The sequence below is a fragment of the Carettochelys insculpta genome, chromosome 26, assembly GCF_033958435.1.
Source record: "Carettochelys insculpta isolate YL-2023 chromosome 26, ASM3395843v1, whole genome shotgun sequence".
In the NCBI taxonomy this organism is placed as follows: domain Eukaryota; kingdom Metazoa; phylum Chordata; order Testudines; family Carettochelyidae; genus Carettochelys; species Carettochelys insculpta.
This window is the reverse complement of record NC_134162.1, coordinates 5144801-5159558: the sequence shown is the minus strand read 5'-3', so window position 1 is coordinate 5159558 and position 14758 is coordinate 5144801. Positions and strand designations below refer to the sequence as shown.

Genomic DNA, 14758 nt, shown 5'->3' with positions numbered 1-14758 from the left:
AGTTTTGAGCATGAGCTTTCATGAGTACAGACTCACTTCATCAGATGCTGGTCTTGGAAATCTGCAGGGCCAGGTATAGATAAGCCAGAGCAAGGGTGGGGATAACAAGGTTAGCTCAGTCAGCAAGGGTGAGGCTTACTACCAGCAGTTGATCTGGAGGTATGAACACCAAGGGAGGGGAAGCTGCTTCTGTATTTAGCCAGCCATTCGCAGTCTTTGTTTAAGCCTGAGCTGAGGGCATCGAATTTGCAGATGAACTGTAGCTCAGAAATTTCTCTTTGGAGTCTGGTCCTGAAATTTCTTTGAAATTTCCTACAGCAAAGAAATTTCAGGACCAGACTCCAAAGAGAAATTTCTGAGCTACAATTCATCTGCAAATTTGATGCCCTCAGCTCAGGCTTAAACAAAGACTGCGAATGGCTGGCTAAATACAGAAGCAGCTTCCCCTCCCTTGGTGTTCATACCTCCAGATCAACTGCTGGTAGTAAGCCTCACCCTTGCTGACTGAGCTAACCTTGTTATCCCCACCCTTGCTCTGGCTTATCTATACCTGGCCCTGCAGATTTCCAAGACCAGCATCTGATGAAGTGAGTCTGTGCTCATGAAAGCTCATGCTCAGAACTTTTCTGTTAGTCTATCAGGTGCCACAGGACCCTTTGTTGCTGTTACAGATCCAGACGAACATGGCTACCCCTACAATACTTGACAACTAGCTTTGTTAGCTTTGATGCAGCTTTTACTGTTTGTTTTTTTTTTTTTTACCCCAGACTTCTCATGAGATGCTGATGCAGTGTATGTCCCGGGTTATCTCACACCCTCTTCATGGTGAGTCCTGTTCCTCTCACCCCTGGCATGCTCTTGAGACATACTGGATAGCCTATTCTAGTCACAGACTTCGATGTGTTTGTAGGAGTAGATGGTACCTCAAGGGATCTAGTCCAGTTCTCTACACCCCAGGCCTGACTAAGTATTCCATCCCTGACAGGTGTTTATCTAAGCTGCTCCTAAAAACTTCCAGTGACTGGAAACTCCATACTCTCCCTATGCAATTTGTTCCCACACTTAACTACCCTAACAGGAAACTTTTCCTTAATATCCAACCTAAACCTTCCTCGCTGCAATTTAAGTCTCTTGTTTCTTGTGATTCCTAGCCTCTAACTCTATCAGAAGAGCATGAGCTACCAACTAACACTAGAAAAGGATAATATTCAGAACCCTAATGATGGGCTGTTCAGAGCTTGTGCATGAGGCCAGCTCTTACACCTTGCTTGCTTGCTTGCTTGCAGTAGGCTTTTTACAAGCATGAACGTAATAGTTAGGTGGTCAGAAAGAATTTGAAAAGCAACAAATAAAAGACAGGCTAACAGCCCGATTTTGTTTTAAGTACATCAGGGGCAGGACACCTGTCAGGCGACGAAGGTGAGCACTCCTCACTGCTATTAGGTTTCTTAAAGGCGGTCAACAAACATGAACATAGGTGATCCTGTTCATAGGAGTTCTGCTGCTATTGGGCAAAGACACAGAAGCCATCACTGCTATTGGGAGTGGATGGGGATGCTTGGTTCACTACTCAGGATGATGATAGGATGCTGTAGCTGGTTCAAATTTCCTGTCATTTCCACCACTCTGGACAGGTGCCTGTCCATTTTTAAAGAAGTTATTGAGCTCAGTTCGCTTCCTTGTAAACCCCTTTGTTTCTTTTCTCCCAGTAATCTCTGTGCGCTGTATGGTCCAGTTTATAGGCCGGGAGGTCAAGTACAGGTGAGCAGCTCTGGTGTCTTGGAGTCAAGAGTCTTAGGGTCTGTTCCTTCTTCAGTCAGAATGGAGGAGCTGAAATAATAATGCTCAAGGTCACACACAGTGATTGCTGAGCTGGGAATATAACTGAAACCTGTGCTTCCTCTGAGGGCTGGCTGGCTTTGTGGCCAGCAGTGTTATGCTGGGAATGTTGCATTCTGGTTTGTTTCCTGAGTCTGTTATCCTGCCTCTGGCTTTCACCACCTACGATGCACCCACCTGATTACACAGGTGTGTTCATAAGTTCGCTCAGGACCTTTGTTTGTTTCTTGGATCACTGTCCTGACTAGACTTTGAAAAGAGCAAGGAGGCAAATTGGGCTGACAAGCACATTGTTCACAAACTGCTGCTCCTGTTGCTTGTCTCAGGGCTGCTTTCCCAGAAGTCTGTTGCAACAGGGACATAGCAGAGCAAGAGCCAGCTGGGATAGTTCAGTAGTTAGGAATGTAGCTGAGAAATTGGGAGGCCGTGGTTGAAATCTTGGCTCCACAACAGACTTCTTTTGTGATCTTGGGCAAATAGCTCAGTCTCTCTGTGCCTCATTTGTGTAAAAGCACCACCGTGCCTCACAGGCATGTGTAAAGATGCTGAGGCACTTTAAGATCTACTGCTGAAAGTGCTAGAGAAGAGCTAGGTGGTGCCAATATTGTATTTTCATCCCAAAAATGTCATAGGCTCTGAGGACTAGCTGATACAGCTGTGTAGTGTTTTTTTTTTTTAGCATGGCTTCCCACAGAAGAGAAGACAGGTTCCTTTCCTAAGAAGATAGATGTCTAAAAGTCTACCGTACCACACTTAGAACATAGGCTGAGTCACATATGTAATTCATTCTGATCCCAGTGTGGATGGATCTCAGGATTTAACATGAGCTAGGAGACTGTTGCAGAATTGGTGTATTTTATATACAGTTCCCTCAACCCAGGTAGTATGGATTTTTCACAGAAAGTGGGACATTCCCAGCTGTTCATGCAGTAGAATTGTTCCCAGGCAATGGAGGGTGGTTCTGTCTGGTGTTAGAAAATATCAGTCATGTGCAGTGATGCTATTAGACAGAGATTTGTGATTGGGATTATACACTCTGCTTGCTTATAATTACTTTCCTCTCCCGACAGTGGTGTGTTGACCTCCATTGGCAGGATTTTTAAAGAAGAAGGGATCTTGGGCTTCTTTGTGTACGTGAGTTTTAGTTTATCTCATTTATCCAAGTGACTAGCCTGTAACTGTCTTTTCCGTTACGTGAGCACCAGTTTGGCCGGTAGACTTAAGGATGCGTGTATGCAATTCTTACAATTTATTCAATGAAAACTTCAGTGTGTAAGGGAAACCCTCTTTTAGAGAGAACTTCTTTGTTAAGTCCCAGTGATGTAAACAGGCATTTAATGGATTTGATTGTACAGGGCGTACTAAGAGTAGATGAAGTAAAAAAATGGAAGAGGTGCGCTATTGAAATAAAAATAAGTAAAACAAAGGAAGAGGCACATTTCAGGTACTTGACACACTCTGGATGGGAATTAGCATGTGCTTCATGCTGTGAGTACATTTGATTTATCCATAGCAATACAAAATTCTGAAGACAGCACTCCAAATTAAACAGCGGCACAACTCAGAGGAGCCTCTCTGTCTTATGAAGCAGGATGAATTGACAATGTAACCGAAGGGGAAGTCTGGCAGATAATTAAGGATTTAAACCAAAATTTCACATTCTTCTCCTCTTGACATCTAATAAAATAGAGCCACCTGCTGCCAAAGTTGGATAAGCTATTTTCTGTATTACATCAAATCATAGCGAGAGAGTCTTGGTTGGAACTGCAGGAGGGGATTTTCGTCAGGAGCCTTTAGGTTGGGAATTGTCTGCCTTGGGAAACTTTGCTGTCACGTTGTGGTGAAGGCATAGTGTCTAATCTTAAATGCTCACAGGTTGCCAGGGCTGTGTTTCCCAACTATTTATTAAATGCTGATGATAGTCTGAATTCCCAAGTGCAAATGGTCTGATGCTGGGAAAGGCCCACACTGTTGGAGGCTGAGTCAGAAAGGTTCTTAAGCACACAGTGAACTTCTGGAATACAGAAGATCTGATCATTCGCACAAGTCTTATTGACTTCCAGAAGCCAAATATGCCTTGAAACGCTATCCTGAATCAAGATGCTTTCCTGAATCAAGGATTTGGTCCCAGCTGTGTATTGTATGGCACCCAGATTTCAGTAAAAACAGATTTTGGCTTGTCATGAGGCTACCTGCATCTTGTAGGAACTCTGCCATGTTTGTGCCTGTCTTGTTGCATTCTTGTTCAACTCTTCAGTCTCCTGCCTCTTTCCTTGCTTCTGAATTGCAGGATTCTCTTTGGCCTTGAGTCCACAGTCCTTGTGTCTTAATTGGCTAAAGGAGGAAGCTCATTGATTCTGCTTGCCCTTGGGATGGATCTTGATGTTACATGGTGATGCAAGATGCTGTAGATCTTGGGGGGGTGGGAAATGTTTGAAAGCCTATCTAATCACTTACAGGCTACGTCTACACGTGCACGCTACATCAAAATAGCTTATTTCCATGTAGCGACATCGAAATAGTCTATTTCGATGAATAACGTCTACACGTCTCCAGGGCTGGCAACGTCGACGTTCAGCTTCGACGTTGGGCAGCACCACATCGAAATAGGCGCTGCGAGGGAACGTCTACACGCCAAAGTAGCACACATTGAAATAAGGGTGCCAGGAACAGCTGCAGACAGGGTCACAGGGTGGACTCAACAGCAAGCCGCTCCCTTAAAGGGCCCATCCCAGACACAGTTGCACTAAACAACACAAGATCCACAGAGCCGACAACTGGTTGCAGACCCTGTGCCTGCAGCATGGATCCCCAGCTGCCACAGCAGCAGCCAGAAGCCCTGGGCTAAGGGCTGCTGCACACGATGACCATAGAGCCCCGCAGGGGCTGAAGAGAGAGCGTCTCTCAACCCCTCAGCTGATGGCCGCCATGGTGGACCCCACTATTTCGATGTTGCGGGACGCGGATCGTCTACACGTGCCCTACTTCGACGTTCAGCTTCGAAGTAGGGCACTATTCCCATCCCCTCATGGGGTTAGCGACTCCAACGTCTCGCCACCTAACGTCGATTTCAACTTCGAAATAGCGCCCAACACGTGTAGCCGTGACGGGCGCTATTTCGAAGTTGGCGCCGCTACTTCGAAGTAGCGTGCACGTGTAGACGCGGCCACAAGGGCCAGAGCCATCCATGCAAAGCATCTCTGTCACTCTGTTTCAGTGTGTCCCTGATGCTGTCTGCAAACAGGATAGGAAAGCTGTGTCAAAGAATAAAAAAGAGTTATGGAGGGTGCTTCTGTGCAAAGGTAGAAATACTCCGTCAGAAGTTCTGCACCTGAGACTATTTTAAAAACCATTCAGAAGAGCGTGTGCAAAATCTTACACCCTGGAGGGACAGGAGTTTTGGGTAAAGGTGACTGGGAATAGAGAGCACCCAGTTAGACTACCTCCACTTTGTTCTGCTCCTTCCCTGCCCAGAAACTCCTCTGCTAAGCACCAGTTCCTCCCATTGCTCACTCTTCAGATTCTCTGTTTGGTAGATCCCAACAATGTTGAACCCAAGAGGGTGATGACATTGGGGGACACTCAGCCCAGAAGAGGGAGCCATGTTTCCCTCCAACCTCTTCTCATATTCTACCTTCCTTAGAACTTGTATAGAGAGATGGAGACACTAGGAAATGTGGTGTGAAGAAGCAGAATGTTTGCTCCTTACCCTGTTGGTAACCTGGGTAAACTTCATTGCTTGCAGGAAGCACATCAATGCAAATCCAAATGTCCCTGGAGGGCTCTGAAGGTATATGTGCTCTACAACTTCACCAGGAAATGCAGTGTAATGGGGAGACTAGCAGCAGCCTCTGCAGGCCCATAGCACTGATGTTCTGTTACCTGCTGTTTAAACCCACGGTTTTTAACTAAAACCTGCTGCCTTAAGAACGTAAGTTCACCTGTTTCTAATGTAATTCAGACTGGTACGTGGCCATAACATCAGAACATTCACGTTCTGGGGGAACACCCGACTCTCACTAAATTAATTAAATGCAGCCGGTTCTGGGTTGCATTCTATGGAGCCATGGAGGCAAAAATTCTTATCTTCCTTATCCTGTTTCCATCCTGTCAGTAGCATCCTGCCTGCCACTGTGTCCAAGTGATAGTTTAATCTCTGCTCTCTGAAATTAAGTCCTTAAACTGTTAGGTCTGCTGTGCTCAGAAGTTTTCTTTTTTCAGATCCTTCTTGGAGAGCTATACCTGATTCTTTCCTAAGGCTCTAAGCAGCATAATGCTACTTTTTGCGTAACAGCCATGTTGCTGGATTTTGAAACGTCATGTAAATTTTTCTTTTCCATGTATGATTGAGTAAGTATAGTAGAGCATTATAGTTCTTATCAGATATATAAAACTAGAGATCCAGCTCTGTACAAAGAAAATGGGGGAAAAGTCTATTTACAAAAGAAGAGACTCAGTGAACACTATTTCCGGACTAGTAACAATGTCAGGAACCTTCCCATCTTCATTAGCTTGAAGCACAATTGCATTGTATTTGCAACTAGTCAGGGCACTGGCTTCCAATATTTTCTTGTGAATTATGCTCAAGAAAAGAATTGTTACACTAAATGAATGTTTTAAAATTATAAATCGAAACCAAATCATCTGAAGAGTGAGAACCTTCTCTTTCTCTGTCGTATGCCATGTGTGTGTTACTTCACTGTATAGCTAATTCTCAGTTATATATCCCCATCTACACCATTTCTCTGGCAAAACTATTTGCAGTCTCCAAAGCTGTTCAGTCACTCACAGCACAAGATTCACTTAAATGTAAAGCAAACCATTAATATAATCAAGATGGACTAGACCATGTTCTGATAAAGTTTACCTTGCTTCAACAAATGAAACAGGAAATCTGTTTTTTTTTTCCTTTCCCAAAAAGACAACATGTTTGGAGGGGATGGGTGGAAGGGGAATGAACTCTGTGAATAAAAGTGTCAGAGGAGGTCCCATCAAGCTCTGATAACCCCGATATTTAATTGACTGTAAATATTCTAATTTGGGGAGGAATGTTCTCAATGTCTACTTTGATTACAGAGATAAAGTCCAATGCCTTTGTCATGGAGGAAGTACAGTATATGAATAATAACTGTGTGTAGGACCTAGACCAAAGCAAAGAGTTTGTGCTCTGTTGGCATGGAGGAAGCATAAATTTACTACGTGACTGTTCTGGCGGGCATGCCAGTGTGATAGACATGATGTACAAATAAGGAAATTTACTGTCCCTCCTCCCCCAGGCCTCATTAATTTATAAATACCAGTAGAAACAGAGGCCCTGGTAGTTCTGCTCTGAACATTGGCCCACTCAATAAAACGAGAAGTGAAGATGAAACCATAGAGTCTACCTGCTTCCCAGTTCTTCACCATGGATTTAAATGTAATACTTCCAGTTACAACAGTCATGCGGGAGTGGCTGGCCGTGCCCCAGTCTGTGTAGGGAGCATTTCATTAGGGAGCTCCAGAGCAGAAGAACTTCACTGGTGGTGCACTAACGCTGGCTTTGCCCAGATGGACCCTTTAATGAACCTTTGCAGCTAAAGAGGGCTGCAAACACCCTGTCTGAAAATAGTGCTAGTGACAGGGAATTCATTCCCCAGTTGATAAAGTGGGATAGATAACTCTGAAGAGGAAATGGGTTTCTCTCACCTTCTAAGAGGGCCTTGTGCAAAGGCTGAAGAAATGGCAGGCAGAAACAAACTTATCAACAGGAAATTATCAAGCAAAGAATCTTGCTGAGACTTAAAAATAGAGATTAAACCAATGAGATGGGATTTAAGGAAGGACAAGGGGGATGGGCTGATAGTGGGGTTTGATGCCTTTTCCTTATAGATCACTTGTTCTGATCCACCCTAGGTCGGTAGTGGCCCAAAGGCATCATGCAACATGGAGAATAACAAAATTATTTATTTATTAAGTTGTTTTTTTGGTAGATCTTAGTCTAGTTTGTGGTATTGCAGGTCCGTTCCATGGCTAATACCTGTTAGATCATCTCAGTCCATTGCCCTTTAGTTGGAGAGTCTTCCTAGTGAGACGCTGTTGAGGGGCCAGTATTCAGAGCAGAACTACCCTGACCTCTGTCTTTGCAGCCCGTGGGATGCCTAGTATGTGTTAGTTATTCTGCTGTAAACCAAATCAGACTTCCTTTGCAGGGAAGAGAGCCCATGTTTCAGAACCAGCCACCACAGCTGATAGTGATTAGTTCCCTTGTTGCCACTTGCAGCAAGTAGACCAAGGATTGAATGTGTATGAAGAATCTATTCTCTATCCCTTGCAGAGGTGACCTCTGCAGGTCTGGTTAAAGCCAATTTGTGTGTCTTAGTTGGGGAGAAGCTGGGGAGAGCTTTTATTGCCACCACCTGAGCTGTTCCTGCCCTGGGATTTCTGTTTTCAAGCCGATCAGTTTGGCATATTTAACCAGCAATACATGGCTTAAATATACAATCAAGAGCCAGACAGTTTCCAAGGCTATGTTCTCTTGCATCCTAGCTGTGGGATTTTGAAGGGAGCACAGGAGACTTATGCTGCCTTTTTTCATGTTTCTGTTCCTTCAGTGGTTTAGTCCCTCACATCCTGGGAGATGTGGTGTTCTTGTGGTGCTGTAACATCCTGGCTCATTTCATCAATACCTATGCAGTGGATGACAATGTAAGTGTTGCCCTCGAGCAGCAGAGTTTTGACACTCTAGCTCCGGCATCAGATGGTTCGTAGTCAGACCCTGAAGTAGAGGGGATAATGGGAAGTAGGTGGGAAACTTTGAATACACAAAAGAGAAATGCTGGCTGAACTGTTAATCTCTTCCCCCTCTCCACATGCACAGACCCGCCTTATACACTTTACGTTGCTGATATGGCATGTCCACTCCTTCTCCCCTAGGTTCCTGGAGCAAACATGAGCCAAGTTGTGAGCAACCAAATGTTACTGTTGTGTAACCCATGACTGGTGACCTGTATAAACAGGAAAGGGGTAGCTTTTGTCCTAGTAAAAAGAGGTCACTTTCACACCAGCTACTTATGGTTGGCCTTAAGGATGCCTTTATCCATATCTTGTCTGTTTCTGGTTTTCTGCCATTTTATTTACTTTTTGTTCAATACACTTGAAACCTCAATGTGCTAATGCTTTTGCCTGAGGTGGATTTAACTTAATGACAGAATGAGATGTTGATATCAGCTGCCTTTTCTATGAACTGATTGGTTTCACCCTTTCCTCTCCATTGCAGTTCAGCCAGGCATCTGTGATAAGGAGCTACACAAAGTTTGTGATGGGGGTATGTAGGCACTACTTCACATCTTTCTGCCTTGCATTCCCTGGTGTGTAGACCTCCCAGGCTCCAAGTGCATGTGCATGCACTATGTCTGGGTGCCGCTGTGGGTGTGGGTAAGTTTTTGTGTGCTTCCCTTCCTCTTTGTAGGTAAATGTTTGGAAGTTCACATCTTGTCTCCATGTGCCCGATTATCTGGAATGCATGGGTCCTCGTGACTTAAAGTTGAAGATGTTGGTACTTCTTATTTCTGTAAACTGGGTCCAGTGTGTCACTTACCCATTCTGATTTGGAATGCTTTAGATTTAAGATCAGAGTAACTTCACTAAAATCCAGAATATTATAGAAGTGGCTCATAGTTTCCATGTATTAGTTTGCAAACAGATGCAACACCTCTTTTTTGTCTTATTGAGTAAGTCAAGCAGCACCATTAAGCTTTCCTCTTCTTGTATACCACTCAAACTTATAATGTAGCAGCTCTGTAGAATGGTTAGAGCAGAGAAGACAGATCTCTGAGGAACGTTGGCTCCCAGCTGAAGAAATACTATGGGTTGAAGCTCTCTAATCTGGCATCCTCAGGACCTGACCAGTGCCAAACCAGAGAGCTTGCTGAACCACGGGAGGTCAATGTTGTCCAGCAGCGTTACTGACACTTCCACTGCTTACTGGACTCTTCAAAGGAATTGAGGGGTAAATTAGAGCTACATAACAGCACAAAACACTGAGAGCCAGAACTGGTGGCTGGAAACAAACTTTATAGGCTCTCAGGAAACTTGGCCACACCCATTATAAGTGAACATCCAGCTAACTAAAATCATGCCAGACCCTGGATGTTGCTGCCCTAGAGAGTTCTGGACTAGCAAGGAGATGCTACAAAACTTTCTATGAACCTTTGTCAGAGCAGAGGTTAGAAGTTAACTGTTGGCATCTTGTTGGTTTATTATTTTTTTTACAGCACCAAAAGTGCGCTAGGCACTTCCAACCTATCCTATTGTTGCATGAAGCCTTCCTGCTCAACCATATTGTTTCCTGCTGCTTTTAGAGTTGAGTAGTGCAGAAGGGCGAAGCTCAGTTTGATGATTATTGGTTTCAGATTGCTGTGAGCATGCTGACATATCCCTTCCTGCTAGTGGGAGATCTGATGGCTGTGAACAACTGTGGGTATGTCTCTAATTTGAAGTCCTAATGTTTTTTGTTCTCTGTTCTGAGAGCTTTTTTCTTTTGACAGAGATAAGCAGTCAATAGTTTTCAGTAACAGCCTTAACACTTCCACATGGAACCGCAACTTATGTAGTCTCTGTCCCAGAGACTGAGGTTGGAAGGCATGGGAAGGATGCAGAGATCATCAGCCGTATGGTCCAATAGGAAAGAGACTAGAGAGGATACTAGGCAGTAGCATCAGAGAGAGTGCAGTAGGACCAGGGGCAACATGCTCAAAGACAGCACACCAAAGGGATCAAGAGGAGAATGGAAGCATGGAAACTGGCAGAAGGAAGAAATGAGAACAAGCAGAGATGTGTTCTCTAGCTCATCTAGCATTGCCATCCCAAACACGCACACTTCGCATTGCTTTCTCAGAGGTGGCAGACTGAATGGGGGGAAACCTTAAGGAGGAATGGGCAATGACCCTTTGCTATTACATTTTCTGAGTAACAGCTGGTGCCCTCGCGTGCAGAAGGGGCTTGGGATGCAGGTTTATAGTGCCCTGTTTTAAATCTGTCTAGGGACCTTCCAGTGTTTGCACACTTGAGTCGTAATTGAATTCCACTGTGTGTCATGGTGTGAATTATTTATCAGTAACTTGGCCTTTCATCTGCTGCTGACGTTTTCAATAGTCCCACTTACACCTAGTCCTAGAAGATTGCTCTCCCCTGGTTTGTGTCCCTGCCCCTCTCTGATGACCCCTCTCTTTGCCATGCAGGTTACGTGCTGGCCTACCTCCATATTCTCCTGTGTTTACATCCTGGATTCATTGCTGGAGACACCTCAGTGCTCAGGTGAGGGCTCTTTTACTTCGTTCAATTCATAGTCAAGAGCAGGATTTCCTTGGCAGCGTGGGAATGGCCCTGTTCACACACAGGCTGTAAAGAGCTCCTGGCCTGCCTAGAAGCCCAGTGCTAGGTGCCAGCAGCTTGTCTTGTCTAATCTGATTTGTAGCCTCAAGTTCAACTCTTTCCATCACTGTCATTCCATCTCTCTAAGGTACTTACGTGGCTCCCTTGATTCCCTCACAATTTCTCGTGTGTTTGGCTTCATGATACCCACATGAGATAGGGCAATGCTGCTCTCACTTTTGCACAGATGGGAGAAGAAGGCAGAGACAGACTTGCCCAAGATCTCAGAGGAAGAGGAGCAGGGAATCAAATCTGTCTGTCCTCATTCCCACCCTGTTTCCCTCTCAGCACCGGCTTATCCTTCCTCCCTCTCACTCTGGTCCCTTACCACTACAGGGAGGATGCCACCTGTGCAGGACAGTTTTGGAAGGTCTGAGTCCAGGTTCCTTTTGTGTTGCGTTCCTATGTAACCTTGCAAGCTGTGCTGCTGGGTTTAGATAATTCAGCTGGATGGGAGACTTCCATCAAATGTGCGTTTATTCCAAATAAAAATTCCAGGACACTTCTTCGAATGGTCCAAGAGGACCCTGCCAGATCCCAGCTCTCCCTACGTTCAGCCTAAACAAGCTCATCATTCCTGTTGTATAGCAAGCTGTCTGTGTGAAAGAGCCCTTTTCTCCTATAGATACATATCCATTACTGAGCTCCCTGGGTACAGACGGGCTTTGAGCTCCTCAGCTGAAAAGTCCTATGGAAGGGTAAATTATTAGACAGACAGGAATGAAAATATGCAGGCTTGGATTCAGTGAGCAGGCAAGAAGATGAGCAGGAGTCAGTAATGTTCTAAATCAGGACTGTGAGGACTACGTGGGTAACTTCCATGAAGCCTGAGGTTTGTGCCCAGTTTTCGTACCTACTGAACGTAGCAAGTGCCTGGTACATGCCCATGTTTGATTCTCTTTCTGTTGTACCTGTCGGACAGAAGTTGCTTGAGCTCTCTAGTAATTACAAAGATGAAGTTCATCTGAATCCTCAAATGGATGCACTGAGACACTACAGTCGTGTGTTTTGAGAGTCATTCCCTGCTGTACAGTTCAGGGCTTAAACTTCCAGCTTCCTGTTCTGAATGCAGCATTGCCCTTGGCAAGGGGGAAGTCACTGCAATCCTGGTGCCTGAGAGCCAGAGGCTCCTCCGCAGCCAGTCGGTCCCCAGCGTAGCTGCCTCTCTACCCTCTTCCCCTAATCCCTCTGCTCTTCTCTCTCCTAGGGGCAGTTGTTCCGAGGCTCCAGCCTGCTTTTCCGCAGAGTGTCTGCCGCAGCCAGTTTCCTCATTGATTAATCCTGCTTTCACTTTATTAACTCGTTACCTCGGCTGAAAGAAAGGGACAAACACGGACTCTTTGTAAGAAACCCTTTAGAGCCTCTCTTGATATTTTTCTTTTAAGGTGGAAGAGTAAGATGCGGGGGGCAAGCCACCTCCTGTCCAGCAAAGCCGGAAATGCATCAGCCCATGGAGAGCTGGCTTCTCAACTGCAGCTGGGTTGAATTCCCATTTCTAGTGGTTGGTTTGACCATGACGCACCAGAGAGGAGAAGGGTGTTGGCTCTTTGGCTCAGCTTGTCGGTCTTGAGTCAGAAGGGACAGTCTGTTTAAAAGTGGAGCATACCGACATATTTAAACAGCCCAGCCCAGAAATACTATGAGGTTCCTGGTGCAGAGACAAGGCGCTGCTTTAGGCAACCTGTGCTTGGGAGACAATAAATGGAAGGCGGCATCGTGGGAATTTGCCCTGCTGACCAGACCATGCTGAAAATGGCCCTCCCTCCTTGTGTTGCATTGTGATTAAAATAAGTGAGCCTAAGGTGCTTAGCACTCTCCTCTCCAGCCTCCACCTTAGTTAGTATCCTCTTTGTGAGTCTCTTGCCCTAGCAATCTACTGAAACACCTTCTTGATGTGAATGTGAGTCGTCAGAGCCTGGAAGGCTTAAATGGAGACAGAGACCAGGCTGGGATGAAGATGGTTTAAATCACTTTCCTGGTGAAGAACCGCCGCCAGACAACCAGTAATAGATCCTTCACTATGGAGGACATGTAATCAGCCAGACACGTCACCAAGCAGATCCATCCTGGGTTTGTGTTCCCCACCCCCCAGCTCTTGAATGAGTCTGAACACCAAGGATCAAGTTACTTTCCGAGGGGATGTGATGGGAAATCACCTTACCAAATTAAAAGGAAATCGGGTCTGAGACAAGAGCCATGAAGTCACAGTGAGATTAATAAGAAATTAATAGTCTCACAAGGCAGTGTTGGGGCTGTAATTAGAATAAGCAGAGCACTATGGAGAAAAATACACAATTACTGCATGGTAGGAACATGAGAAGAAAGGCCTCCTTTTAACTGTGAATGTGCCGCTACAGGGATTTAAGGGACTCCCTGCTACTGTGTATTATTTAGACACCTAAACTTGGCACACATTTGTGCCGATTCCCTGACTGCTGAGTAAGAAAGGATATGGGATTAGAAGGACTACTGGTCTGAGCTGGCAAGTGTCTATTCCTGTCCTGGCTCTGAGTCACAGTGGTGACTCAAAGCCAAGCAGGACCAGACTGAGGCAACAGCACCAGTTGCTGATATTTGATACAGCTAGACCGGAAACGTGCCTTCATAGTTCAGAGGTGCCAATGAACAGCATTTTTTTTAATATTGGTTCAGTTTATCAGGTAGGGTTGCCACAAAATGATTTGGCTCCGCTTTCAGTGTGAACTTAGTTTATTAGCCACTGACTAGAGTAATGGAACAAACCTGAAGCAGGAAGAATTGAGAGAATTATCAGACAGTGAGTTCCACTGAGTCATTGTGTACGTGCTGGTGTTTCAGGGCCCAGTGCACCAGCGCTCACTTGGTTGTGGACTGGGATTTTCTGTGCAGCTTCTGAGAGTGAGGGTTCACTGCATTCTGTTCTGTTACTAAGAACAGGCGGCTCCCCCCAAACCTCCACTCTAATCCCTGTCTTGCTTGTACTGCAAAGATATCCTTTACGTCTATTCCAAACATTCATGGTCAGTAGTATCCGGAAGATCTTTCCTGGACTGTGAGCAAATGTATTAGTGATGGTCACAACATTCCTAACACACAACTGAGAGGTAACTGCCGCCATGTGGTGCTCTCCTGCATTGTCTGCCCCAGGCTGGCCAGAGAAAGCACCACATGGCTTGACTGTGGTTGTTGAAATATGCAGGGATTCATTCGGTGATTGGGACAACCAACATCTTTCTTACCCAGGGCCTTGGGGTCCTGATCTGTCTTTACAGGGGTGCCTCACTGGAACAGGTGGGCTTCTTTCACACTTCCAAGACCTGACCATGGGGTGTGTTTTGTGCACAATGTGTAACTGAAAGATTTTGCAGACTTTGGAACTGCACCTGCTTCAAGCAAGAACCTGACTTCCACCAGTATTATGGGATCAGGCCTAGCCTCCTCTTTCACCTCTCTTCACCCCCGCCCCCCCCGCACTCCATCCCTGCCTTCCTCCCCACAATCCCCTTGTTATGGATTGTTAAAGAAGAAC

At 45.4% G+C, this 14758-nt stretch overlaps 1 protein-coding gene across 2 annotated transcripts in view; it reads left to right on the top strand.

Annotated features, from left to right (window-relative positions):
* The window catches only part of MTCH1 (mitochondrial carrier 1), a 28421-nt gene extending 13717 nt beyond the window's left edge, over positions 1–14704 (top strand). Inside the window, exons 5-12 of one of the 2 annotated variants that reach the window (XM_074977279.1) lie at positions 768–825; positions 1710–1761; positions 2910–2969; positions 8430–8523; positions 9095–9142; positions 10230–10297; positions 11058–11133; positions 12636–14704. In XM_074977279.1, coding sequence (XP_074833380.1) covers positions 768–825; positions 1710–1761; positions 2910–2969; positions 8430–8523; positions 9095–9142; positions 10230–10297; positions 11058–11133; positions 12636–12647 — 468 coding nt within the window. In that variant the 3' untranslated portion in view covers positions 12648–14704. Of the gene's footprint in view, positions 1–767; positions 826–1709; positions 1762–2909; positions 2970–8429; positions 8524–9094; positions 9143–10229; positions 10298–11057; positions 11134–12457 lie in introns of both variants that reach the window. The other variant, XM_074977278.1, reaches the window with a different exon arrangement.
* The last annotated feature ends 54 nt before the right edge of the window (positions 14705–14758 follow it).